The sequence below is a fragment of the Micromys minutus genome (assembly GCF_963924665.1).
Source record: "Micromys minutus genome assembly, chromosome: 23".
Lineage (NCBI taxonomy): Eukaryota > Metazoa > Chordata > Mammalia > Rodentia > Muridae > Micromys > Micromys minutus.
Window position 1 is genome coordinate 15,277,214 of NC_137958.1, and position 26,242 is coordinate 15,303,455.

At 39.9% G+C, this 26,242-nt stretch overlaps 1 protein-coding gene across 3 annotated transcripts in view; it reads right to left on the reverse strand.

Annotated features, from left to right (window-relative positions):
* MAGI2 (membrane associated guanylate kinase, WW and PDZ domain containing 2) overlaps positions 1 to 20,414 on the reverse strand; it is a gene marked incomplete at both ends in the record, with an annotated part of 1,373,853 nt that extends 1,353,439 nt beyond the window's left edge. For all 3 annotated transcript variants that reach the window (XM_080936244.1, XM_080936243.1, XM_080936245.1), the window contains one exon: positions 20,114 to 20,414. In XM_080936244.1, coding sequence (XP_080792370.1) covers positions 20,114 to 20,414 — 301 coding nt within the window. The remainder of the gene's footprint in view (positions 1 to 20,113) is intronic.
* Between the last annotated feature and the right edge of the window lie 5,828 nt (positions 20,415 to 26,242).

A 26,242-nucleotide genomic window follows, 5' to 3' on the forward strand; every position in this document is an offset into this window, starting at 1 on the left:
ATAGAATATCTATAAAATTCAGAAAGCATAAAAGTACTGTTTGAGGATCTTTCAATTCTTTGCTACTTGCAATAATATATTCCCCTTAGTACTTAGTAAAGTCCTTTGGTACCATTTTTATAGTTTATGTACTACAATAACATGCAGTTTGGGGACAGCTGAATATGGAATAGCATAGCCTTATAAAATGCTCATAGTTTCAGCTTCAAATTACTAATTAATTATTATGTGTTTAAGTCAATCTAAGGCAGGAAGAAGGGGAAGAGAAGATTATGTGTCTATCAGAGCATCTGAAGGTCTGAGAAGTAAAACAGAACCAGAACAGGGGCACATTTGGAGACTTTGTCTACTTAGCAGTGTGGGGGCACCTATCTAGGGGATTGGTTCATTAATCCTCTAGACTCTGCCCAATTCTACTTGGGCAGTTGAGCAGAGGAGATAAGAGCTTGCAGTCAGGCTGCTACTCCAAATTAAGTAACCTTGGGCAAGCTGCCTGACCTTGGGAGAGGTATGAGACTCATTTTGCTTCAGTTTCCCGATGTTTAACTGAAATGATTAGAACGCTTCTCTCACAGAATTAATGCAAGCCTTAAATGAGCGTAATTAGATGTGAAGTGGGACTTTTCTTGTTTCCTGGAACATAGCTAAGGCTTCAAAGATGATGGGAATGGAAAATTACTGGTAAAGCTGGTTCTCAGCTCATTGTTTGCGGCAGCATTTGGGGGAAGACTAAGTATTTGAAATGGAATTATTGGAAAGGCGCCCCCCCCCCAAAGAGTCTTTATGTCAGAGGAAAAGACAGGACCACTCTTAAACTCCCTGTTAAATTATGTTTATAGTTGCCTAATGCTGATATCTACAAATTAATATGAAGTCTCTTTTGAGTATTAATGAACATGTTCCTAGAAACATAGTTGATGCCTAGCTCTGGCTAGAAGGATGTCAAGAATGGGAATCTGGAGGACCCGGCCCCCTCATAACTGGGTTAAAATAGCTGCAGAGACATTTCTACTGTAGGAATAGTCAAGGATTCAAGAGATCCTCCATGACAAATTAGATGTACCATATGAACGGTGCTGCTCAATACAGCTGCCTGCCAAACCGCCAAGGCCTGAAGTGGACAGTGGTGTGAGTTGGGCAGATGTTAATATCGGAGTGAAAAGTGATCAGACTGAGAGTCAGTCGATCATTCTTGTAAGGACATGCTGTGGCATACAAAGTGTGGCAATATGGGATGGGACAAGGATTGTTGGCTATCTTTGAAGAACACATACCTAGAGCCCATAACTCAGACTATCTATAAAGGCCTGGCTCAGGAGAGGAGATGCGTGTAACTTAGAAGAGCTGGACAAACACGCCTTGCACCTGGAATCTCCTCTCTCTCTTCTTCATCCTGCCCTTGAAAGAGAGAGGGGGTAGGACCAGGGGAGATGGGGGAAAACACAGCAAAGAGCAGGCCAGAGTTACTGCTGTGGTTACAGGCCTTGGGAGTTCCTTCATGAGCACACATGCAGAGACCCATGGCTCCAGGTGCATATGTAGCAGAGGACAGCATTGTCTGGCATCAATGGGAGAAGAGGCCTTTGGTCCAGTAAAGGCTTGTTTTTCCAGTATAGGGGAATGCCAAGGTGCTTAGGTAGAAGAGGGTAGTTGGGAGAAGGAGCACTAGAGGTAAAAAAGCGAAAGAAGTAGAAAAGCCAATATTCATTTTATACTGTATATTACACATTTACTAGTTGAATGACCTTTTTTATTGCTTTGACAAAGAAAATGAAATCTGTGCATTGTGAGGCATGCTTGTAATCCCTGCTCTTTGGAGACAGGAGGACTGCCTTGAGTTTGAGGTAATGAGGTAAATCTGGGCTATCATTGCCAGTACCAGGCCATTCAAAGCTATAGGGAGCAAATTATTCTTATCACAACAACAACCACAACCAGTCAGCATTTTGCAAAGGACAGCAAATGGCTACCATTTTCTTACTATGTACTTGTTAATATGTTACCTCTACATTTTCAAAAAGACAGTTCTCTAAAAACTCTTAAATGGTTATTACCAAAACAAAGCTTCCATTTTGGAAAAAAGAACAAAGGCAAGTCTCCAAATGAAAAGAAAAAATCCCTCTATTCTAAGAGAACTTCTAAGCTGCCTCTGCCAATCACAGCCAGACTTTATTGTCTTGGCAGCCTGGTTTTGACCTCAGACTACTTGGAGTCAGAGCAAGCATCCACTGCACATTGCTAAGCTATTTAATAGATAACATTTAACATAGACACAACCAGGCACCTTTTCAACAAAGCATCAGTAAAACATGGGTAAGGAGAGTCAATAATGTGGGAAGGTCTTCATGTAGATTAATTATAAATGAAAATGCATTTCAAAACAAACTTGGCATCAATTATGCCTTAATTTGGAGAAAACAAGTATTTTGTGAAAAAGAAGTTCCATCATGGATGATCTAAGCTATATTCACACTGCCAAATATCTACCAGAGCATATATAATAGCAAGATCTCATATATGCAGAATTATTTCAACATTCAAAATTATTCTTATAATATGTTCACAGGCTAAGATAACTATATGTACAATACCTGCTAATTGTACAGATACACATATATAATTTTATGTGATAACCTGACTTGGACACAAGATACCAAGGTATTAAATTAGTATTTTTAGGTGTGTCTTACAACGTGGCTTCGAATGGCCTTACATTTAAATCAGCATACACAGTGAAGCAGAGGACCCTTTCTGATGTGAGTGGGCTTTGTCCAGTTGGGTTAAATCTTTAGCAGATTTGAGTCTGACTATCTTGTTTAGTAAAAGACAATTATAGTTTCCTGTCTGACTTTGGATTGGAACTCTTATTACTAAGGTATAGAACCAGCTTTTATTTATTTATTTTTCTAGTCCGTTAGCCTTTGGACCAGAAGAGACCATGTTCCCTATCACCTACTTTTACTGTACAATTTGGTCTAGTCAGCTTCCCTGTGTGATTTAGACTTCCTATGACTCCAGTTACGCACAAATGGTTTCAATTTCATTGAAGATCCTTGAGTAATATTCTGTGATGTAAGTAAAATTAGCACCACGGAGAAAGGAGACCTGTTCTTTCATTCACTTAACAAAGTGTTTTCAAAACATTGTTCATGTCTTCAGAAATCCTTCTCAGAATTCATAAAATGGTGGTGATTAATCAGATTCTGCCAGGCGCTAGATGTGTTCCTGTTCCAACTCACGTGACACATTATACACCTTCATTGGTAAATTTATTGTTCTACCAAATTAAAGGAAATAGGGATTTTGTGGTAAGCCTCAGGAGAATCTAGACATGATTCTTACATGCCAGGTCTAAACAAGATAATTGAATCAACTTTATAAAACTGATAAATTTCAGAGTATTCCATGTATTATTTCTGGGACCTGAAACTACAAAAAGAGCCTTAAGATGCTGTTAGTTCAAACTTTCCATCACTAAAGTACCTGGCTACTATCATGTCAGTTGAGAAATAGTCAATTGAGCTTTTAAAAAAATGAATATTATAGAGCTTTCTACAAAGACCTTTGAATTATTTTACATGTTAGAAAAAAAGTGATTCATTACAAACATCTCAAAGAGCAACTTCGGTGCCACACAGAGAACATTTGCATTTTAGAGTCTACCCTAAAAATAGCCTAGAACATCACAGCCCTGGTCAAAGAGAAACATCCTAAATTAGTCCATCATAGAATGAAAATGTAGAGAACTGTCTAACTTCTATAACCTTTGGTTAAAAGAGAAAAGACGGACAAAAGCAGCATAAAGATAGAATTCTTGCCATTTGATTTTATTGACTTAGTAGTAAAACAGGAATATTTCTTGAGCTATGTATAGTGAGCATTAACATATATATAACATATATGTGTATACATTAAAAGAATAACTTAAGACTGCATTGTTGTTGATGTTGTTATGCATCAGCTCTCCTATTATTTTAGGTCCGCTAATATAAACATTCTTCAAATGTCCACCATTGATGTCTTATTCTCATTGTTCTTCTGAGGGGAGCAGAGCTTCCTATATGGCTGTTGCTATTTCTGTACAAAGCAAATCTCTACTCTTGTAACCGCACATCCAATACATTTGTGAGCTGTAGACTTATGGCCAACTATGTTTGAACATCAGACTTGCCATATGGCAGGCCCTGACACACAGTATGTTACCAGACACCACTTTCTCTACGCTCTGTTCTTTAAGTGGTATCACATAGAGAAAAGTAAAATAAGAAAATCTTCTTAAAATAAAAATTAGGCCTTTTAAAACATAATTTAGTGAACAATCCCCAATTTTAGTGCCTAATCTAAAGTATGTAAAGTAAAATATTATTCATAGCAATCTCATGAACATTATCTTATTACTTATTTACACAATGCTCTGAAATTGGTAGGTTTCTTTACACATTTATTTATGTAATGTGACTACTTAATTTTATACATACAGGTATACTTTTGTGCATAGATATGTGCACTTAAGCGAAGGTTCCTGCAGAAGCCAGGAACATCTAAATGCCCTGGGGATAGACTAATGGAGGATTGCGAATTACCCAAGATGGAACCTGAGAACAAACTAGAGTCCTCTGCAAAAGTAGAATGTGCTCTTAACTGCTGAGTCATTTTTCAACCCCAACAAGGCTGGCTTTCCTCTCCACTTCTTGAATGTGATAATTTTCTGTTTCTAGAACTGCCTGAATCAACTTTCCTATGGATCAAATTCTAATCTCTGTAATTACGTCTCCATCTACCCAGTGGCCTTTCCAGAGTCATAAGCCTGAGTTTGATTCAAGTTTCTTCTTACTCCCTCCTTAGTGCTGTCATTTATGGATTTTTAGATTTGTTTTTTTCATGCTCATCTCCTTTTGTGTGGGAAAACATGATTTGATGGACACATACAGAGAGGGAAAAGTTGATATTCATTGTTTTCTTCAATCCCTGTACCATTTTTTTTTTCTAGTGGAAGGTGCTTTGTTTTGTTTTCTTCCTTTTCTGATATCTTTGTTTACTCAGCCTGAAGCTTGTTGACCAGTGAGGCCAAGGAGTCTTGTGTCTCACACCTCCTTAGCCCTGAGATTCTAGGAGTTGCTATGATTTGTTCATTATTTCTTATTTAGCACAATACAAATTCTAGTTCTACCTCCATAACATGTCCCATATCTTGCTTCGTTTCCAGTCCTGACATCAGTCAATCAGCCTAGCTCCACATTGCTTCCTGTCAATACATATGCCAATTAAAATTGTCTTTTTTCACCAAGCTCAAGTGCCCCCATTTCTGAAAAAATGAATATGAAAAAGACATTCCTTTGTTTATATATTGCTCAAACAACAGTGGTTACTAATGAACTCATATATCTGAATGCTTGGTCCACAAAGTTTTCATTGTGTGGAAGGTTTGGGAGGTGTGCTCTTGTTGCAGGAGGTGTATCCCTAGAATAGGGCTTTGAGGATTCAAAGAGTTCACACTCTTCTAATATCTCTCTATGTCTCTCTGCCATGTGCTTGTAGCTTTTAAAGGACCTTAGTGCCTGCTTCCCTGTTGTCATGCTTCCAACCATAATGGTCACATTCTCACTCTCTGAAATTGTAAAGAAGCCCCCAACTGAACTTTATTCATAAGTTGCCTTGTTCATGGTGTTCATTCACAAGCATAGTGAAGTAACTCAGATACCTTCCTTTAGTTATTTTCTTTCTGTTTTGCATGTTGTGTCTTCTGAACTATTACTCAATAATTACAGACAATCGCAGGTTTCCTTTTACCATGAGCAATCTCCAAGTCCCTATCTTTAGTTTCCAAATATCATGTTCCTACTTCAACAGCAGTAAAATTCTTACAAAGGATTTCCACTCACATTACATGATTTCTTCCTAATAACCAGTCTCCTTTTGGTTTGGTGCTAAAGCATTTTGCAGAAATGGCCATGTGTAAGGGCTGGGTCCTAAGCCAGGGTTTCTACTGAAGCCATTGAGTGATTTATATCGTGAAGGTGCTAACTTCCTAACCCGCTGATAAGTACCTGGTGAATTGCTTAGCAGAGAGCGAAGTCTACTTGGAAAAAGTTATTAGAGAATCCTTTTGAATGGTCTCACATACAGACATTCACATCCACCTTTCCTTTGCTTTCCTGTTGTCAAATGCTGGGCAGCTTCACCTACCATACACACACATGACGAGGATGTAGCCATCTACACATTGATGGACCCCGCAGGGAGAGAGTCACTCAACCACTGGCTGAAACATCTGTACCTCACACTTTTTGTCACATGACAAAAAGTTTACTAATACAATTCAAAGGGGTCGGAAGAAACAGAGACTCATCAAAAGTATCAACTCCGAGAAAAGAAGGACAGTGGGTGTGGGAAAGCTACTCAATGAACACATCAGTTTCTACAGCCTGTACTTGGTAGCATCCCCCTCTGAGGTGCTCCAAAAACGGTATATTTATTTATCCCTGTACTGTCACGCTAAAAGGAATGTTTTAGGTAAACTCCATTAGTCTCACATCCCAGTGTTCTTGGAAAAGAAGATCTGATCCTTAAGGTTGCTTAAACAACAGTCCCAGCTTTTATTTTTTATTTATGATTTCATTCCATAAATCAGACAAAGGGTTTTGATTTTCTAGAAAATATTATGTAGGTAAAATAATGTGCATGTCTGACACAAATAAGGAATTTAAAGCTCCAGTCTGGTCTAGCACATGGCACAAACAGAGTCCAACAAAGCACCCATCCCTTAGGGGTCATTTCACTTTTGCCACCCAGCATGTTTCTTGAAAGAGTTGAACGTATACACTCTTGGAATATTTTCTCATTCTAGTAATTGTTCTGTGGGACATCTGCGTATTTGTAACATCTACAGTGAAATGGTCCAGAATGAAGGTGACCTCCATGTTTGCCAAAAGCAATGGAAACCTTCCAGGCTTCCTTTTTCTGAAACTCTCAGCAGCATCTGTCAGTGGTGAGCACAACACAGAAATACAGCTCTGATTACAGACTTGGTTTATTTGATGGAAGCTTGGGGCCTGTCCTCAAACATTGATAATGCATTGTCTCTATGTTATTTTGACTTTAATCCTTTTATTAAATGATGGTATATTCTGTAAGTTTATACAGTAAGTTCTGACTTTAGGACCATGTTAGTCAGAGAGATGCATTCCAGGTACCTCAAATTATTAGTATATTTATACTGCAAATATCAGTTCTGCTTTCTACTTCTGAAACTTTTTGTTCCAGTTTCTATAGTAACAAATAGTACCAGCTATCAGAAATGAGAAAGTAAGGCAACACTCTTTATTTCCTATATTTGTTTTATGCATGTGAATACATTGTGGCTGTTTTCAGACACACCAGAAGACAGCATCAGATCCCATTACAGATGGTTATGAGCCATAATGTGGTTGCTGGGAATTGAACTCAAGACCTCTGGAAGAGCAGTCAGTGCTCTTAACCACTAAGACATCTCTCCAGCCTTATTTTCTACATTTGTTTATAAATATTGATGGCTTTGCCATCGATTTAGTTCCTGGCTCCACCCTCTTCTATCCTATCATCTTTACTGTGTTTGAAGGCCTAAAACCCTTTCCTCTCAACACCAAGGAACCTCTGAAGGTTTTGTATCTGTATTTTTAAATATCCTTTAGGTAGGTATCTCCCCTTTCTAAATATGTTTCAAAAATGTTACTGACATGTTCATTTCCTAAAAATAGCTAAATAAATTTGAACCAACTCCACTAATTCTGTTCTCAGAGCATTTCCAACATGGTATGTAAACTCCCCTAGATTTGTTTTAGAGTATTGACAGAGTGTAGATTCTGGCTTTGTTATTATGTGGCCTTTATGAAATGTTTGTCTCCTTCATTGGAAATATCTGTCTTAGAGAGTTATTTGAGAAATGAAAAATCAGGTATTCAAAGTGGATTGAATACTGCCTAATGCACAGGCAGCATTGCATATGGGTTTGTTCTTTGCAATGGCTAGTACATTAGAATTCAGTCTGTTACAGTGGCATGGCCGAGTTCTCATTCCCCAAACTCCTTCCTCATTGCTTCTTATGTCAAACTCTAAAGTTTACTAATTGGGAAACTCTTGGCACAACCCATGAATTGTAGACTGCAATGTAGCACAGGTCACTTCTATGACTGGGATCCAAACCTTCTTGCTCTAGACTTCTGTACTCTTAACTTTTATATACTAATATTAAATTCTTTAGATGTGATCAAGACTCCTGAGCCCATGTGGTATTACTAGCATGGTTCCTGGCACATATGCTTCTAAGGAGATATTTATGTACGAAGATTGGCACTATTCAAATTCCATGCATGGTGCTGAGGACTAAGGACTCCTTGTATATTTTCTTCCCAGTAAGTTATTTTTCATCTGTTGGTGATTTTTTTTGATAGCTTTGAAATAAGGTCACAAAAGTTGTGGCACAAATTGAAGGCCTCAACTATGCAACAGTCGTCATTATCCTTTTATTAATCCATAAGTAGTCACTAGCTTGGTCCCTGCCAAAAAAGTAGGCTCCAAATAATAGTTTGTGAATATTTAGTAAATGAATTCTAGTCCTAAGTAAGTGAAGTTGGAACATTTTGATGAGTCAGTTTATAATTACATACATTCCCAGATCAGTGCCCTATACACTTGTAAACAGTATATAATTCAGAAATATCTCAAGTTGGATTTGGCATCAATTTTTGGTATATTTTTGTAACTGATTTGCTTTCTTGAATATGTTCCATTTTAGATAAGGTTAAAACAGATTTGTGTTCCTAGCTTTTATTTCAAGATGATGAAAAGTTTCTCAGGTTTAAAACAGAAAGAGAACCACGTGAGGTAATATAGAAATACACAAAATGTGGCTGAGCTAAAATAGTGACAAAGTACATTTTGATATGTTCTCCAAACTTCGGTTCCTGCAAGATCATCAACAGTGCTTGCTTCTCCCAACAGAAGATTGGAAATAAGCTTATTTTATATTAATAAACCAGCATGATATTTGCTACAAGTAGCAGAAAACTCAAACCACATATCACAAACCTGTGCTTTGGTTCTAAGAGAGGTTGAGTTCTTGGTTTCTAATTCCAGATATCCATCCAGAAGTCAGAGCAGTTGTGCTGCTCAGCTCAACCATCTTCCCACTTTCTACCTTGAGTGGCTCATGATCACAGGATGACAGACAGCTGCTTCTTACCCAGCTCCCTTGATGAGAACTTTCAGTCCAAGGAGGGAATGATATTTTTTTTCTAATCTTATTTTAAGAATTTAGAAGTCTCTCACAAAGTCCCTTAAAGGAATTGTTCTTACTTCTCAATATTTAGGACTGGATTACAAGCCATTTTATGAAAGAACACTGGTGAAAAGATGGAGCTGTCTTGTATATATTAGACTAGATGGGATTTAGTTGCTTGATCTGAAGCCAATCTGATAGGAAAACACACATCAACATATCAGCCTGTGCACTCATGAGTAAAGCTGACATTCTAACAAAAAAAAAAAAAAAAAAAAAAAAAAAAAAGCTGAGAGAAAGGGGGAAAGGGAAGTACATTCCAGCTAGACAACCAAGTCCTTCTTTAATAATTTTGTGCCTATGGTGCGTCTGAAAAGTCAGTCAACTGAAGCAAACTTCCTCTGTGGTTAGTGCTAAGAGAGTCAATATTCTTAGGGATAAAGAGTACCATAATGATTTCTACATGAAGGAATGAAGATGCTTGAGCTGAATTTCAAGACCCATTCTTGGATGGGTGTAAAGAGCCAGGTGTGTTGTTGTACAGAAAGGCTACTAAAGACAATAATTCACTGCACATTTCAAGGGGCCTCAAGAGAGTATAAAGTTTGCACTACAAGAAAATAATGTTTTCAAATAGCCAGATGAGTCTCATGTGGCTTAAGCATAACATACATATTCTTAAATTGAATTATCAAATGGTACCCCTACAGTGTGTGCCTTATTGACACCTCAATGTATCAGCTAAAAATAAATTTAAGAATGTAGAAATGGAGATGTGAGGAAATACAAAATGACTCGTTTTTGTTCAATTATAGTGACTGAAGAAATTGTTTGGAATATAAAAGAAACCATTAGCAGTATACATTTTATTAGTTGAACTCCAGTAGATGCATTGCTACAAGTTCATAAACACTGAATTAATTTGTCAAAAGGGAATTGTTTTACATTTAAAATACTAACTTCAGGTAAAGTAGCACTGTCTTTATTTCATAGCAAAATATTTTAGTATCGCTGCTAATTAAAGTTTTCTTTTTTTTCATTTTAAATTTCTTTTTAAATTAAGTGCGAATATCTTTCTTTTGGACAAAAAGATAGAGTTATGGCATAATTTCATTTATTCTAAATAATTACATCTTTATAATTTCAATATGCTACAAATTCATATTATTGGGTACAAGTGTCATTTTTATCTAAGACATTTAAACCAATTAAAATTATACACTATGGAAATATATTATCCAGTTCATGAAGAAGAATTCCCTTTAACTGTAATGTTTTCTTAAGATTAATGTTATAAGAATACTGTTTGGTGTTTTAACATAGCTCACTGTCTACTTCTTAATGCAAAGAAAACAAAATCTAAGCTTAAATTTGACTTGTTGGTATAGCTGGGTCTTGAGGAGGAAACTCAGACCCAAAAGGACATGTATAGTATGTACTCACTAATAAGTGGATATTAGCCAAAAAGGTACAGAATACCTAAAATACAATCCACAGAATTTAAGGTTAACAAGCTGAAGGGCCCAAGTGAGGCTGCCTCAATCCCACTTAGGAGGGAAAAGAAAGCAATCACCAGGAGGCAAAGGGAGGGAGAAAACTGGTGGGGGGGAGAGGAGAGCATAACTAGTATGCATTGGGGAGGTAGGAGAGAAGCCCAAAGACCCAGCAGAATGAATTGGAATAATCAACCTCGGGTATAGGGGGTAGGGGGACCCTCTAGAAAGTGCCAGAGACCTCGAAGGTGAGAAACCAAATGGAGGGACCTTAGATGGAATGCCCAACAGTGGGGAGAGCGAAATTTTAGAGTTCACCTTCAGTAGAAAGACAGGAGGGAAGGGGTTTCCATTCCACAGACAAAAACTTTGACCCAGAACTGTTCTTGTCTAAAAGAACTGCAGGCACAAAGATGGAGAGGAGACTGAAAAGAAGGAAGTCCAGTGACTATCCCCACCTTGGGATCCATCTCAGAGGAGGCTCCAAGACCTGACCCTATTACTGATGTTGTGATGTGCTTATAGTCAGTAGCATGGCTGCCCTCTGAGAAGCCCAACAATCAGTAGACTAAGACAGATGCATATTTACCAACCAATTCATGGACTGAAGACAGGAACCCATGTGGTTGAACTAATCTGGACCCCTCAATCTCTCAGATACTGAGCCACCAACCAGGCAGTTTTAGGAACTGGTCTGAGGCTCTAGAGAGTGGGGAGGCTAAATAGGGGTGTGTGGGTGGAGTACTGGGGTGGTAGGTGGGGTGTGAAGGTGTGGAAACATCCTCTTGGAGACAAGGCAGAGGAAGAATGGGAGGAAAGACCAGGAAAGGGTAATTACTGGACTGTAAATACTAACAAAAAATAATAAAATAAAATAAGAGGAAAAATTTTGATTTGTTATAATTTATTAAAATTATATATTATAGAAATGTGAGTATTTAATTTGTTTAAAAGTCTGATACTATATGTCATAATTCTGCTTCCAAGTAAAATATGCCTACATTTGGGATTCTCTTCCTCCTAATGGGCTGACTTGTCCAACCTCAATGTGAGGGCTTTTGCCTCATTTTACCATATCTTGTTTTGTGTTACTTGGCTGTTGTATCTTGGAAACCTGCTCTTCTCTGAAGAGGAAGAGGAGGGGGAGTGGATACTGGAGAGAAAGAATTAATAGGGGGCTGGAAGGAGTAAAGGGAGGGCAAACCATGGTCAGGATTTATTATGTAAACCAAGAAATTTTTTTCAATAAATAGAAAAAAAAAAACTTGAATCACTAAGGCTGTATGCTCTCACACACAAATCCTTTTATTTTACAAATTCTTATTAACACTAGTAAGTGAGTTCTTCATATCTGTATGTGGCTGCACTCACATGTATCCCATGTACTCAGTCCTGTAGAATGCATTTGTACATCCACTAGGGTAGCTTCCACATTGAAGAGAAGAGTCAGAAAACATAAACACTTCTAAATAATAAGGAAATAGGGATCCAGCTACAGGAAATGAGGAAGCAGGTTTTTTTTTTTTTTTTTTTTGATGTTTAGACTTCTAATACAGAAGACCATCTTTGACAACATTACTGCTCATCCAGAAAGAAGATCAACTTCCTTCTGTTTAGTCAGACCATACTCCCCCTTGGTACCAGACTTGCTACAAAGACAGGATTAAAATTATCTGTGCTCAGTATGCTTTTAGAAAGGAACCAAGCTGCTTGGGAGGGTTCAGTAATGCTTTAAGCCTAAGCACTTGCTAGTTTTTCAAGAAACTTTGTCCAATAAAAGAATGGTTTATCATTACAGGGTGGAGTATAAGGAAAGGCAAACTGGGGCTTAAGGGGCAGAATCAAGGTAGAACACGAAACATTTCCAATCTGAAATTTTCTCATGCTTGAAAAACAGCTAATCAGACTTTAATCTGCTTAGTGTGCTGCTAGGGCAATCTGTGGGTTTCTGGCACTGGTCACCATGGACGCCTAAGTGTATTCCACATAAATCAGTAGCCCCTTATGGATACCAATGCAAACTATTAGGATGTTCAATACAGCTTGTCTTTAAAATGAACATTAGGTGCTAACATAAAACTCTATGACCAATTCAGTGACATATTGGTGTATAAGCAGCATTTATTCTTTCCTTGACCCCTGGTAATTCAGTGAACCATTTTGGAAACATGATTTCTCCTTTTACACACATGAAAACAAAGTGTCATGTGGAAGGTATTGAACTCATTTTTCTTTTTTCATTCAACACTTTTTTCCTCCTGAAACTTCACAGCACTCCTCTCAAAACATCCTTGGCTATGTAAGGAACATTTTGTGATTTCACATATGTAACCCTGAGTGACATATAAGGATCAAGACATTTTCTACAGATTCTGTAATTAGAAGTATCATATATACAAAGAATTTTTGTTTACATTGTACCTCAAGTGTCCTTAAACAACTTTCATACATGTGCTTTTGCTAATGGATACAGTAACTGTTATGGTTCAGATAGTGTTGTTTTTTGTAAGTAAAATAACTTTAAATGACAAAACCTCCATGTAATTTAGTAACACATATAGAAATAATATATATATATTATAATATATATTTTCTTAGGTTGATAAAGATATTTAACCATTATAATATCTTAAATAAATTCAGTAACTTCTTCAAAATATCACCCTAGTAGGCTGGAGAAAGGATCCATTCGATGCCATTGTTGTATATTCAGTAGTCAGAGAAGAAAATTTTCATTTTCAGGCTGTCTAAACTGCTCAAAACTGCAAAGAACATATCAAACCCAACTTTACATTTTAAATTAATTAAAGAATTATTTCCACAACACTGTCACAAGAGTTTCTTAAATGTCAATCAATTCCCACATGTAAGGCAGCTTGGTTGATTTTTCTATGGTGATGTGCAAATTGCATAACAGTGTCCAGCAGATAGATATCCTCACACAAGTCTTCCGTTAACTGGCCTCAGTGCTTATGCCTTCATCAGTGTATTGTCTATGTGACACAGTTCATTTTAAATCAAGGGAAAGATCATGTCATCAGTGATGACAAAAAGGAGAGGGAAGGGGGGAAGTTGAGGTTTGGAATGACGAGTAACAGTACTGAGAAACACCGAAAAGCTGCAGGACCTGTCACCTGTAGCTGAGCAAGGTTGCCACTGCCACCATTGCTGATTCTAAAGCAGTCCCAAGGTCAGGAGAGTGTTATCCGTATCGTGAGGCTATGATCATCTTTTGTGACAATGGTTCCCACAGTCATTTGCCTATATTGTGGCACAGCCACTGTGGGGCACAGCCACTGTTACATGTGCACTGTGAACTTCTGCTGGATTTGGTGTGATTTCTTTTCTTATACAGTGTTGACCATGGCCACTTATTAATGCTGCTTCATTATAGCTCGTCCTGAACAGAAACTTGATTTGTCACCATGAAGTAAAAGTTCCACTTATAATATGATCTATTCAGCTACTCTGGTGCTTAAGAAGAATAAATATATTTTAAAACTAAGTGAATCCCATGGTTTCTATACTTGTCAAAACTAGAGTAAAAGCTTCACTGTAGTTTGTTAGTTTTTTAAGGAGGAAAGATAAGTTTGGGAGGGAATAATCTAGAGAGGGAACATAAGGTCTGTCCAAAGAGAACAAAGCTCTCTTTGTGTGGATCACAACCTCTTCGGGGGTCAAATGACCTTTGACAGGTGTCACCTAAGACCAACAGAAAACACAGGTAATATGATTCATAAGAGTACCAACATTAGAGTTATGAAGTTATGAAGCAACAAAAATAATTTGGATTAGGGATCGCCACCACACGAGGAACTGAATCTAAGTGTCACAGCATTAGTAAGGTTGAGAACTGGTCTAAAACCTAAGAAAAAAGAACAAATCTTTATAAATGAAGACATCAACAAAAGTTACTTTTTAAAGGTGAAAGAATATTTTATTGCATTACTGGCAACAATCGTCAAAGAAATAATTTTTATGAAAGACTTTTTGTACAGAAGACACTAAGTCTCTTTAATGTCGCACTTACAATCAATTAGAAATTAGTATTTTTTTCTTTTCCTCATCTAATTAATCACAGTTAAGATTAAAATATGTTGAAACCTTGGGCTAGAAAGATGGCTCAGCAGTTCAGAGGACTTGCTGCACTTAAAGAAGACACGTTTGATTCCCAGCATCCATGCCAGGCAGCTCACAACTGCGTGAAATGCCAACTCCTCCACTAGCATTTAAATTCATTTGCACGTGTGTGTGTACATGCACACACATACACTTAATTAAACATACTGTAAAAATATCTTGAAGGATAAAAGTAATAAGAGTGACTCAAAATGCCCCAAATGTTTAGAGTAAGATTTACTACCACTTTGATAGTGCTGACTACCTGCAAACCATGACATGATTTACCTGTGTAACTCAGGTAATGATTATTGGCAAAGGCTGGGGATGGAATGCAAGTTCTTACACACAGGACTAATTCCAGTAGATTACATTTCCAACTGTTACTTCCTATCCTTAAGAAAGCGCTAAGACCTCCATTTGGAAAAAAAAAATGTGTTCATACAACTGTCATCAGGTTTCAAAGCCAGATAACCTGCAAGGCAGGCAGCACAGTTTGCTGCTGTTCTCTCCCACTTCTTAATGGCAGTGTCACCAGAGTCTGTTACGCATTTTAAAGTCACTGTTTGCATGCAAAAAGACATGGCAAATGTACAAACATTTTTTTAATTATAAAAGTGCATGTGTGAGCTTCAAGCAACTAAGAAAGAAAGTTAAGTGTAGTAAAAATCAAAACAGAACACAAAAAACACTACCACCACCAAAAGTATAAACCCCAAACAACCAAACAACAAAAAACCAAAAACCAAGCAATAAACAACAGCAGCAAAAGAACAACAACAAAAAACCAAACAGCCAAAGAAACAACAACCAAACAACAGCAACAAACACTCAGAGGGTGTAAATATTCAGAGCAGAAAGGACAACACTTACTAAGTTCAGCAGGCATTTCACCTGAAGACTATTGTCATTCAAAGCAAACACATGAGAAAAGAGGATGCTCACGTTTATAACATTCAAGGTCAAGTCATTAAAATAGTAAAACCAAACAAGAAACAAAGAAACAAACAAAACTGCTAACAGACAGTGGGAAACCACAGTGACATCCTTCATAAACTCTGCTGAAGCATGGTTGTTTGCTAATTAATATTTTCTTAACATAGTTCCAATCCATACATGTGGATACAGCTCAGTAACAGGCCATGTAGAAAGCACAGCGATGGTCCTGGGTTTGAAGTCCAGCACTGGACAAATATTAGGTTGATCATCATATTAAAGCACTTTTATTATTTTTGAATAAAAATCCATACAACTTACATTCTATGGAATAAAATCAGTTTTTACTGGCAAAGAAAATAATGACATACTTTGGATTTCACTCACTAAAAGTGGAAGTTTAACACATGGTATTAGCCTGAAGTCAGGGACACAGAAGTGGGGCTGTTAATGAATGTGAATCTTTTTCCCTTTGAAGTTGTCTTTTAAGGAGCAATGGGGGGAAAAAAGTGATGTAGATCTTGTCTAAAAGTGAAGTTTAAAGGTTTTTTTCGTTAATGGCCCATCTTCTACATGGCAAGAATTGTAAAAGTTTTTGCCTCTTATTTTCCACTGTTAGACATTAAATGGGAAATTGTATCCAAGCTATGTAGGTCCCTGTGTATGCTGAGAGTATTCTGGAGCCAGATCCCAAGGGATGTAAGACAGGAATAGGAGAGTGTGTGCAACTGGCTGCCGAGAAACTTCGCAGCAAAGTTAAAAAGAAAAAGACAAATCAAAAAACCTTTAACACTTCAACTTGTATCTCAGGATCACCCAAGCAGCTCTCCTCACTGGGTCCTAGGGAATAGTGAGAATGCACACAACACTGCTGACTCATACATCAACCTATTGGTAATAAGAAAAGACCATTATAAACAGAAAGAATGGTTTCGAAAATCAACAGGATGTCACCAATAACTAGAAATGGTATTTTTTCCTATGGCATTTATCCTGTAGGTTAAGAAGATGATGAAATAAAAAGAGAAAATCTGCTGAAATTTGTTGAAAAGTTGTGTTTTGTTATTGTTGTTGTTGTTTGTTTAATGGGTTTGAAGGCATTTAAGCAGTTCAGAAAACGATCAACACCTATCTTCTTTAGTATGCCTTAAAACACTACTTTCTCATATTCTTTAAAAATTAGGATGATTACAAAGCTATGAAGACTATAATGTAAAATTAGCCAAAAATTAGTAAAAAAAAAAAAAATCGGTAAATATTGCAATTTACTTGGGGTATATTTTCCTAGTGATTTTTTATACATATTTTCCATTTCTAACAAAATCTCCCCCTTGTTTTTGCTATAATTTTGCATATAGATTCTGTATGATGTCCAATATTTAAGTAAACCTTCAAAATCAATCTTATTAATATTTTAAAATCTCTACCTCCCAAGCAAGCCAGGTTTAACATCTCTGGTTATGCTATGGTTTTCTTTTTTTCTTGTTTCTCTCCAGAAATATAACTACTAAGCCAAGAGCTTCTCCCCAGTTTTCAAATAAATATGAGACCTACTGAAACCCAAGAATCATGAGATCTATCTTTAGTATCCTGCAACTTTCTCTTACTCATAATTATAGTTAAATAAACTAACCACTGCTGAAATATGTCAATTTCATAAGAGATTTTATAGGAATCACTACTTTTAAGTAAATATACAAGATTATAGATTTCTCAGAAGCTATTAAGTAATTAATCTACTTATATCTATTTTAATTCAGTAAATGAATGTCTATTACTGGATACTTGGAGGCTGACAGATTAAGGGCTAACATATACTGTAAAAGTATTTTCACCTAAATATCTCAGTCCATAAAAATAAGTTTCCTGAATCTGAACAGCTATATTCTTCCAAACAAAATACAAGCAAGAAGCTGACTGATCAGGATCAACTTTAGCTACAGTCAAGGCTGGACAAGGATCAGCATCAGTGAATCTTTCTGCTTGTTTGTCAAGATCCAGAACAAGAAAAATCTCATCTTACAACATCACTCACAGCTCTGCTGCGTTAGAGATTATGCTTTCCCAAGGGAAAGACTTCCCAAATTCGCCCTAGTTCTATCATGGGCATTATCATAGAAGAGGAAAAAAAAATCCCATTTCTTAGCTCAGATTCTCCATTTGCACAACTTTTATGCCTTCACCTTTCTAGTGTCTCTCTGGATTTCAATTACTAAATTGCTAACGCTAGATAATATTTTCTTTTAATTATTAATTATATTAATACTCATAAACACTTATTGTTTATGAGTGATAAAGTTGACCGAAGTCTATCTCAAGATGTAGGCTTAAATCAAATGCAGAATAAAATGACCAGTGGGAACCACAGTAGAACAATCACTGTGGAAATGTATTAACTTGGGCTGGCGAGGCTCATCTCAGACAAAAGCTTCTAACCAAGGCTAATTTCCATCTCTGACCCACATAGCAGTAGGGGAGAACTGATTCTCACGGGCTGTTGTCTGATTTCCACACCACACAGTGGGCATGTCCATCCATCCATAATCCATAAACCACCAATTCATAAACAAATAAGTATTCTAAAAGCATTAACTTTTCAGTTGCTTTCCTTTGCAAATACCAATACTTTGGCCACCAAATAATGGTTGTCGGTTAATTGCAGTAGGTTTCTGGGCCCCTAACCTTGAATTTCACATTTGTTATCTATTGCTCGTATACACTCTCTTAAGATAAAATGTATCAGCAAAATTTCCTGGATTTGAGTTCGTAGTACATCACATTGGAAAACACTAGGATACTCTAAAAGCTGTCCCATCTTCCTCAGTGTCATAGGATACCACATGATTACATTAGATAATCTAAAATGATATGTGATGAATACTCAATAAATCCTATGAAGATGTTTCCTCATGACAGCCTAGCTTTAGAGAAGTTTATGAACCTTTGTTTTCTCTTGTTGACTTCGAAACTTTTTTTCACACATTAATTTTTATGCTAAAAAAAACCAACAACAACAGCTCGATGGTATTTCTTCATAATGAATTGCAGCTTGACTAGTAATTCAGAATACAGTGATACTCAGAATTTCAACACTGGCACAAGACAGAGTAACAATAGACAAAAAACTGTCATACCAATGATGCTGGTATGTGTGAGACACATCTGTCCTCTTCACCCATGCCACCCAGAAAACTGCATTACCACCAGAGGAAAACAAAGGCATTCTGCATTTGTAAAATAAAGTCTCCTCTAATGAAACTTTTATCTCAGTCTTTCCTCCCTCGGGACCACAATTGTATTCCAAGCAAAGACATTGTTCAGCAAGAATCCAATCTCTCTAAATTCACTGCACAGCCCTGGAAGAGGATCATCAAATCCAAGTTAGAACACTGGGAGTCTGAGCTGTGACCAGCTAGCATCTCCATCCACCTCTAAGCTACAAACACGCCCCCAGGTCTGGAGCTAGAGGGGAGCCCAACCGCAGAGCAATCCTAGTCAATAAGAAAATCGCAGTCAATGAAGAATACTTTGGGGAACCCCTGTAATGCTGCAGTCTGCCTCTCCACCAACATTAGAAAGCTCCCCGAGTTCCCAGCTTTAATCTCTGCCCCTCCTCCTGCCTGCTGGCCAGAGGGATCTCTAGGGTTAGTCAGTCTGCACGTGACTCACAGCGCCCACATGACAAGACCATGGGCGGGGGAGAAAGACCAAGGAGTGAAGCAGGGAAAAAGTTACTGAACACTGGTCAAAGCGTCCAAACCAATTTGTCCGTTTTCCTTCCTTGTCAGCCAGTGGCTCAGAGATCCCTCGGGAACCGCTATGGACCAAGGTGTCTTCGGACTAGTTTTGGATATACTGCAAGCATTGTCCACTTGCCCCAGTGTTCAGAGCTTCTCACAACCTCTCTAGTGACACCTCTGCACCTCAAGTTGCCCCTTCTTCCTTTCTTCCTCCTCCCTGGCTTTCTTCCTTCCCCGAAAGCTCTGTGTCCACCGTGGGCATGCCACTGACGCACATTCTATTTGGCCCTGGAGCTCAGAGGAGGTCAGACAAGGCCAAGCATCTTCCAAAGGGTCCAAAGGTCCAACTAGGCAAACTAAGTTGCCTGCTACACTGCCACCTGGTTCAGCTTGCCGACCAGCCCCCTGCCCGGGTCCCACTAATGCTCCGAACACAGTTACCGTGCTCTCTGGACCCCACCCCGCGGTGGCGCAGCATATACCCATCCAACACCCGCGCCCACCCTATTGATGCCCTCCCCACGCCGGGGTCCCACCGTCAGGCAGAGCACTGAGCAAGCTGCGCTCACCTTGTTTGACACACTTGAGCCGGAGGGGGTCCTTGCAGTGTTTGATCACGGCCAGAACGTCCCTGATGGTGAGCCCCGCCACGGGGGTCTCGTTCACCTCCAGCAGCAGCTCCTCGGACACCAACTTGCTGCCGCTTTCATAGGCCACCTTGCCTGGCTTCACCTCCCCCAGGTAGGGGAACTGTCCGTTTTCGGCGCCCCCCTTCAGTTCAAAGCCCAGCTGGCCCTCCGGGTTCCTGCCAATGACACTCTCGTGGACTTTGCTAGTCCAGTGGCTTTTCTTTTTCAAGCTTTTGGACATGGCAGTAGGGTGAGTCGCCTCAGTTCCTGAGGGTCCGTTGGGAAGGAGGGTCTGGGAGTCAAAATCGGGATGGAGGAGCCAGGGGGGCAAGGAAAGAGGGTGGCAGACTTTGCCTTTCTCTCCCTCTGCTCCGCGCTTTCCCTCTTCTTTGGATGGAGTGTGGCGGAGGAAGTGGGGAGGAAGAGAGGGATGGCTGGGCAGAGGTAGGAGAGCTTGGGTGAGGTTGTGCTGTCCCTTGAATGACACTCAAGGCTTTGGCCCCGCAGCGGAGGAAGCTGTGGTGGCGTTGGCGGCGGCGTTAGCGGCGGTGGCGGCGGCCGAGCCAGCGCGAGCAGTGGCCGAGCTGGTGAGCGGGTGGCGTGGGGGTGGGGAGAAGGGTAGGGATGCCGGGGGCCACTCCTGCGTGCTGCGAGTGGTGAACGCGCGCGCGCTCGCCAGCCTCTGTGTTGTTAGCCGATATCCATGGCAGCTGCAGTGGCAGCGGTAGGGAGCGTGTGTGTGTGTGTGTGTGTGTGTGTGTGTGTGTGTGTGTGTGTGTGTGTGTGTGTGCGCGCGCGCGCGCGTGTGCGCCTGTGTGCCTGTGTACTAGTTGTACTGTACTGGCAGGATGCGAGCGGGCGGCGGAGGGAGGGGCGGGGGTAGATTGGGGATGCGAGCAAAGGGAGGAGGCGCGCGCACCCGGTGGAGCGCCAAGGAGGGCTTCGCCGCCGTCTCCCTCCCTCCTCGGCTTGACCCGGTAGTGAAGGCGCCGGGAGAGGCAGGCCCCGGGCCGCCCCGCAGCCTGCGGGAGGAGGCGGGAGCCGGGAAGGAGGGGAGCGGAGGCCTGGCGTGGGCAGGCCGGCGAGAAGAGCCTAGATCCCTGGGTGGACCCGTCTTCAGCTTCCCTGCGAGTCGGGCTGCTTGCCAGCAGGACGCCCGGACTTGCTTACACCCCAGAATGGACAAAGCAGAAGAAATCCGGGGACCCGGTGGCAAGCAAGCCCAGTGCCTGGTGGCCCATCTGCAACGCCGCCAGTCTTCTGGGGCTCCATCCCGCCACGAAGAAGCTGGAGTCCTGGGTTGGAACTGCAGAGGGTCTGGCAGCCCGAGCCTGTGGAGAGAGACTTTACAGTCGGCTCCTTCGCTCCACTTTTACAGTCTTACATTGCTCGCAAAGTTCTCAGAAGTGCCCCTCCGATAGAGGAAAGTTAGAGGAAGGAGTCTGGTTGTCCTGGCTTCAAGAAGAAGGTGAAATAACATCTGCAAAGCAAGGCTCGTGTCCCCTGGGATGAAACCGAAGAGGACTGAGTGGAGACAGGGTAGAGGGCACCTGCTCTAGTTGAAAAGTGGAGAGGGGTTGTGGGGGAGGTGTTAAGGAAATTACGTTAGTGAGAGCCTAGACAGAGAAACAGAGTGTTTAATCTGGACAGGCGTCAAGCCTTAGTTTAATCAGACATACAACCTCTGCTACAGGAAAGGAAAAGAGGTTCTTGATGAAGCAGGAACTCAGCTCTTTGTACCCCATGTAGCTCCTTCCCCTTCTCCAAATTCCTAAGCAGGGCACAGGAAGCCCAAGGGCTGCTGACTTCTCTCCAGTGAAACCCTGAGCGGTGCCTTTTGAGTTTCTGTAGCTTGAATTTCATTTGCTGTGAAATAGTACGTTTCAGACAAAAAAAAAAAAAAAAAAAAAAAAAAAAATCATTCACCCACTCGTCGCTGCTGTATATCAGGACATGAGAATTATCAGCAGTTAAGATCCTTGATGTCTGGAATGGAGTGTGGGAAGGAACCAAGGCAGTTCAAAAGGCTTAGCTGACCCAGACAGAAAAGAAGGGCTTTGAATCCTGGCTCTTCGGCTTTTCAGGAGTACCACATTTAGCAGGCCGCTTCACCCCTTTTCTGTTTGCTTTTTAAACAGGGTTAACAAAGCAATGGGCCTTGATGCAGTAAGAAGAAAATCAGGCAAGACAGGCAAAGAAAGCGGTGCCCAAACAGGTTTGCTAGCTTTGGACAGCCTGTTCTTCCTTTTCAGCCCAACCCCCGCCCCAAGACAGCAAATTAGGTCAGAACTGAAGATCTTTACAAAGGATGAGTCTGCTTGACTTTGTGCCTTTTGCACTTGAGAAAATGCATGTCCAGAAAGTTGGCCATGACTGTGAGGGCTACACCATCATTGGTCCTAAGGGATGCTCAGGGGACTGGACTGCAAGGTTTCCACTGAAAGCCCAGTCTCAGGCAAAGTTAGGCTGAGGATTATGAAGCACCATTCTTCATACACACACTCACTTCTAAAGTGATAGTGATAGCCAACAGAATTTGCATTTGTTTAACACCAGTAACAAATTACTCTCAGTGTGTAAGCTGGTGTTCTAATTGTTTATCAGGTATTATATTGTGGCTATATTTTATATGTCTTCACCAGTGAGGAAAGGGAGGCACGAAAAGATAGATTTTACCGAGCTTCCTTTTTATATCTCATAAGGTTCTGCATCTAACCAGTGTACCAGTAATTTCCTGCATTTGCATTCAGACCCTTCTGGCTGTCTTCACACCTCCCTTCAGTCACTGCCTTGAGCTCTTCCCTCTTCCCCATATTAGCCTGTGTCAAGGACTCAGTTGTAGTGTGACCATAGACTTAGGCCTGCTCCTTTTGTTCGGACAAAAGAAAAACAGTGAAGAATCGCTGCTTTCTCTAGGAGGCTCGCTCACACCATCCTTAAGCTCTTAGAGCCAGAGAACCCTGTGTTAGCTCCCAGTCCTCACTGTACTGACTTCCATGCAGACATCAGAATCTCCAAACACCCCTCTTTCCTAGTTAGTTTTATATTCACTTGACATGCATTACATTTCACTGGGAAATGGAACTGTACTTGAGAAAATGCCTCTTCCAGATCACCTATCTGCAAGTCTCTGGGGCATTTTTTTTTTATGGATGAGTGTTGGGGAAGGGTGAAGTGGCCCACCCCAGTGGGAATTGTAGAACCATGGGCAGATAATCCTGGGTAGAATAAGAAAGCAGATTGAGCCAGCCAAGTAGAACAAGTAAGCAGTGATTTTTTTGGGGGTCTATAGTTCAATTCATGTCTTGAGTTCTTACCCTAAATGTCCTTCAGGGTAGACTGTAAGTCAAATCCAACTCATTCCTCTTCAAGTTGCTTTGTGTCAGAGTTACCCCAGTAACAGGAAGTGAACTAAGAAAGTGACCAATGACAGTATTAGGGTTGGTCAGGGTTAGACTGGTTTGGATGCTTCTGCTTCCTCTATGATGGGGTCTGCTGTTGGCTCTCTAGTCAGTGGTGTGAAGAATTCAGGAAGTTGTTTTGATCCCACAGAACATACCCTCCTACTGACAGAGTCTCTCTGGTTGGTTGCAAGTTTTCTTTGGCAGTAAACAGGTATGTCCCCACTAACTATGTGACATCTCATCCAATTTTTTTGACCATTGAGTGAGTGATGGCCACATCAGTGTCAATGAGATCAAACTATATGGCTTCTGTCTTATTAAGATGAGAAGGGAAAGAAAAGGAATGGGTGTTCTAGGTTATTCTCTCTTCGATTGAATGCTATTCTTTATAGCTCTATAGGAAATAGTTGTTTCCTATAGTGGTTATCCTATAGTGTATTCTCCAGAAGTGTATTTTCTACCCTTCCTTTATTTATCTCACACACACACATACACACACACACACACACACACACACACACACACACCTATATATGTTGTAAATTCACTGAAGGGCTGATATATATATATAGATCAATATACATATATGTCATTATGTGTGTGTATATATATATATGTGTGTGTGTATCAATGGATGTGTAAAATCAATTCTAACAATTCTAATTTTCTAATTTAGCACCTAGTACATGCTAGGTAACTACTATACCACAGAGTTACATCCCTAGTCTCCTCCCTTTTTAATTTCAGACGGAACATGTTATATTTCAGAATATATCTGTGCAACATATACTAAAATGCATGCAATAACAATCAGTGAGAAGAGAGGACAGGGATTTAGCGGAGAGCATGGGGTATATGGCACAGTTTAGAGGGAAAAGGGGAGGAGGGAGAAATCTCAACAAAACCACAGCAGCAAGAATAGCAGCCCCAGTTGTCCAGCATGGCAGCTAAGGGTTTCTGAGCAGTAGTTCAGAGACTGCTCACAGTTCAGCTGCCAAGTAAGTAGACCTGGTCGAGGTGGGCACATGCCCTCTTTTAACTACTGGTTTGTAATTTTCCTGTGAGTTATATTGAAAAGTAGCCACAAGTTATATTTTACATTTCCTATTTAGAAAATGACAGTGTAAGAAAAGCTGTTTCCTAAATTTTGACCAACTACTCCACTTTTGCCTGACCTAACCAAATATTTCTCAAGAATAAATTGAAATTTTTATCCAGTGCTTATTTTTCATCAAGACAGTCATCATGTTTTCATTCACAATACCATTTACATTACTTTAACTTGATTTTAGGTCTTAAAAGCCTCTTTATTTATTTTATTGATTTCATTTATTAAATTACACATTCCATACCTGTATATAATGAATCATTATTACTTTCATCTCCAACCCATCCCTCAAAAATTAATATGATATATATTTATGCACATGTGGATATTAGGTAAATGATAACCAAGCTGCAATATGTAGACCAAGATCTGAGAGGTAAAGTTTAGGGAGGATATGTGGATCCTCTTGGGAGGGGAAGATAGAGTACATTATAACTTTAATGGGTAGACTGTAAGTGGGAAGGGTATGATCGGAGCATCAGAAGAACTGGGGAGGGAGAGAGGGAGTTGAGGGAGGAACATTGTCACACAGGCATTGAGGGTTGGTAGAAAAATCTTAGGCATCGCAAACTTCCTCAAGTATATGAGCTTGTTCATAGTGTAGTAACCCAATGGCCATCTCTTGTAAACAAAGGAAGTTTTCCAGTACCTGGACTGGGTTACACTCAGCTGAATTGTTAACCAAAGGAGCCCCATGGAAATACCCAAGCAATCCAGGCTGTTGCCAGGATAATAGTTGGCTCTCTAAAAGCTGAAGTAAGTTCCAATTGCAGAAGACAGTATACAAACAACTCATCAAACTCGGACAAGTTCAGTTAGTGTCTACATAGAACCTTTATCCCTGCCTTTAATAGCAGATGGTACTCTGCGGACTACCAAAAGAGAAGCATAAACCTAAACAAGAAGCAAATCTTTTGATCTACAAAGTGTCTAGCTTGCAAAGTATGCTAGGGGAATGTTAGCATAAGACTTGTGGGACTAACCAACCAAGGTCTGATTTGACTCAAGGTCCAGTCTGTGAGATAAACTTCTTAATGTTTGTTTATTAAATTTTCTTTCTTCTAATCTCAGTATGTCTCTTGTCTTATGATTCGATTTTTACTCATATAGAACTAAAGTGAATTGTGTGGAAATCTCAATCTTGGTATGCAGAAATTAAAATATGCTTTTTAAAATTTTTAATTAATTAAATTTATTTATTCACTTTATATCACACTCATTGCCCACCTCCAGTTAACCCCCTCCCACAACTTTCTCTCCTCCCCTTCCCACTTCTGAATGGATTGGGTGTTGGCATTAGGATAGCCCCTTCCTCCAGCAATGGCTCCACCAACAGGTGACAGGAACCTACCACATCAATTGCCATGGAAAGAGCCAAAGCATTCCCAGAAGATATCAGTTCTGAATCCCATCTCCACCTGGGAGCAAGTGAAGTCACTACCCCTACAAAAGACTGAAACCCCTCCTCCTCTCTCTCTCCTTTCTCTTCTTCTCTTTGACCAGCCTTGACCCCTGCCCCATCCCGTTCTATTAAAACCTCTCCACGTGTGTTTGGTG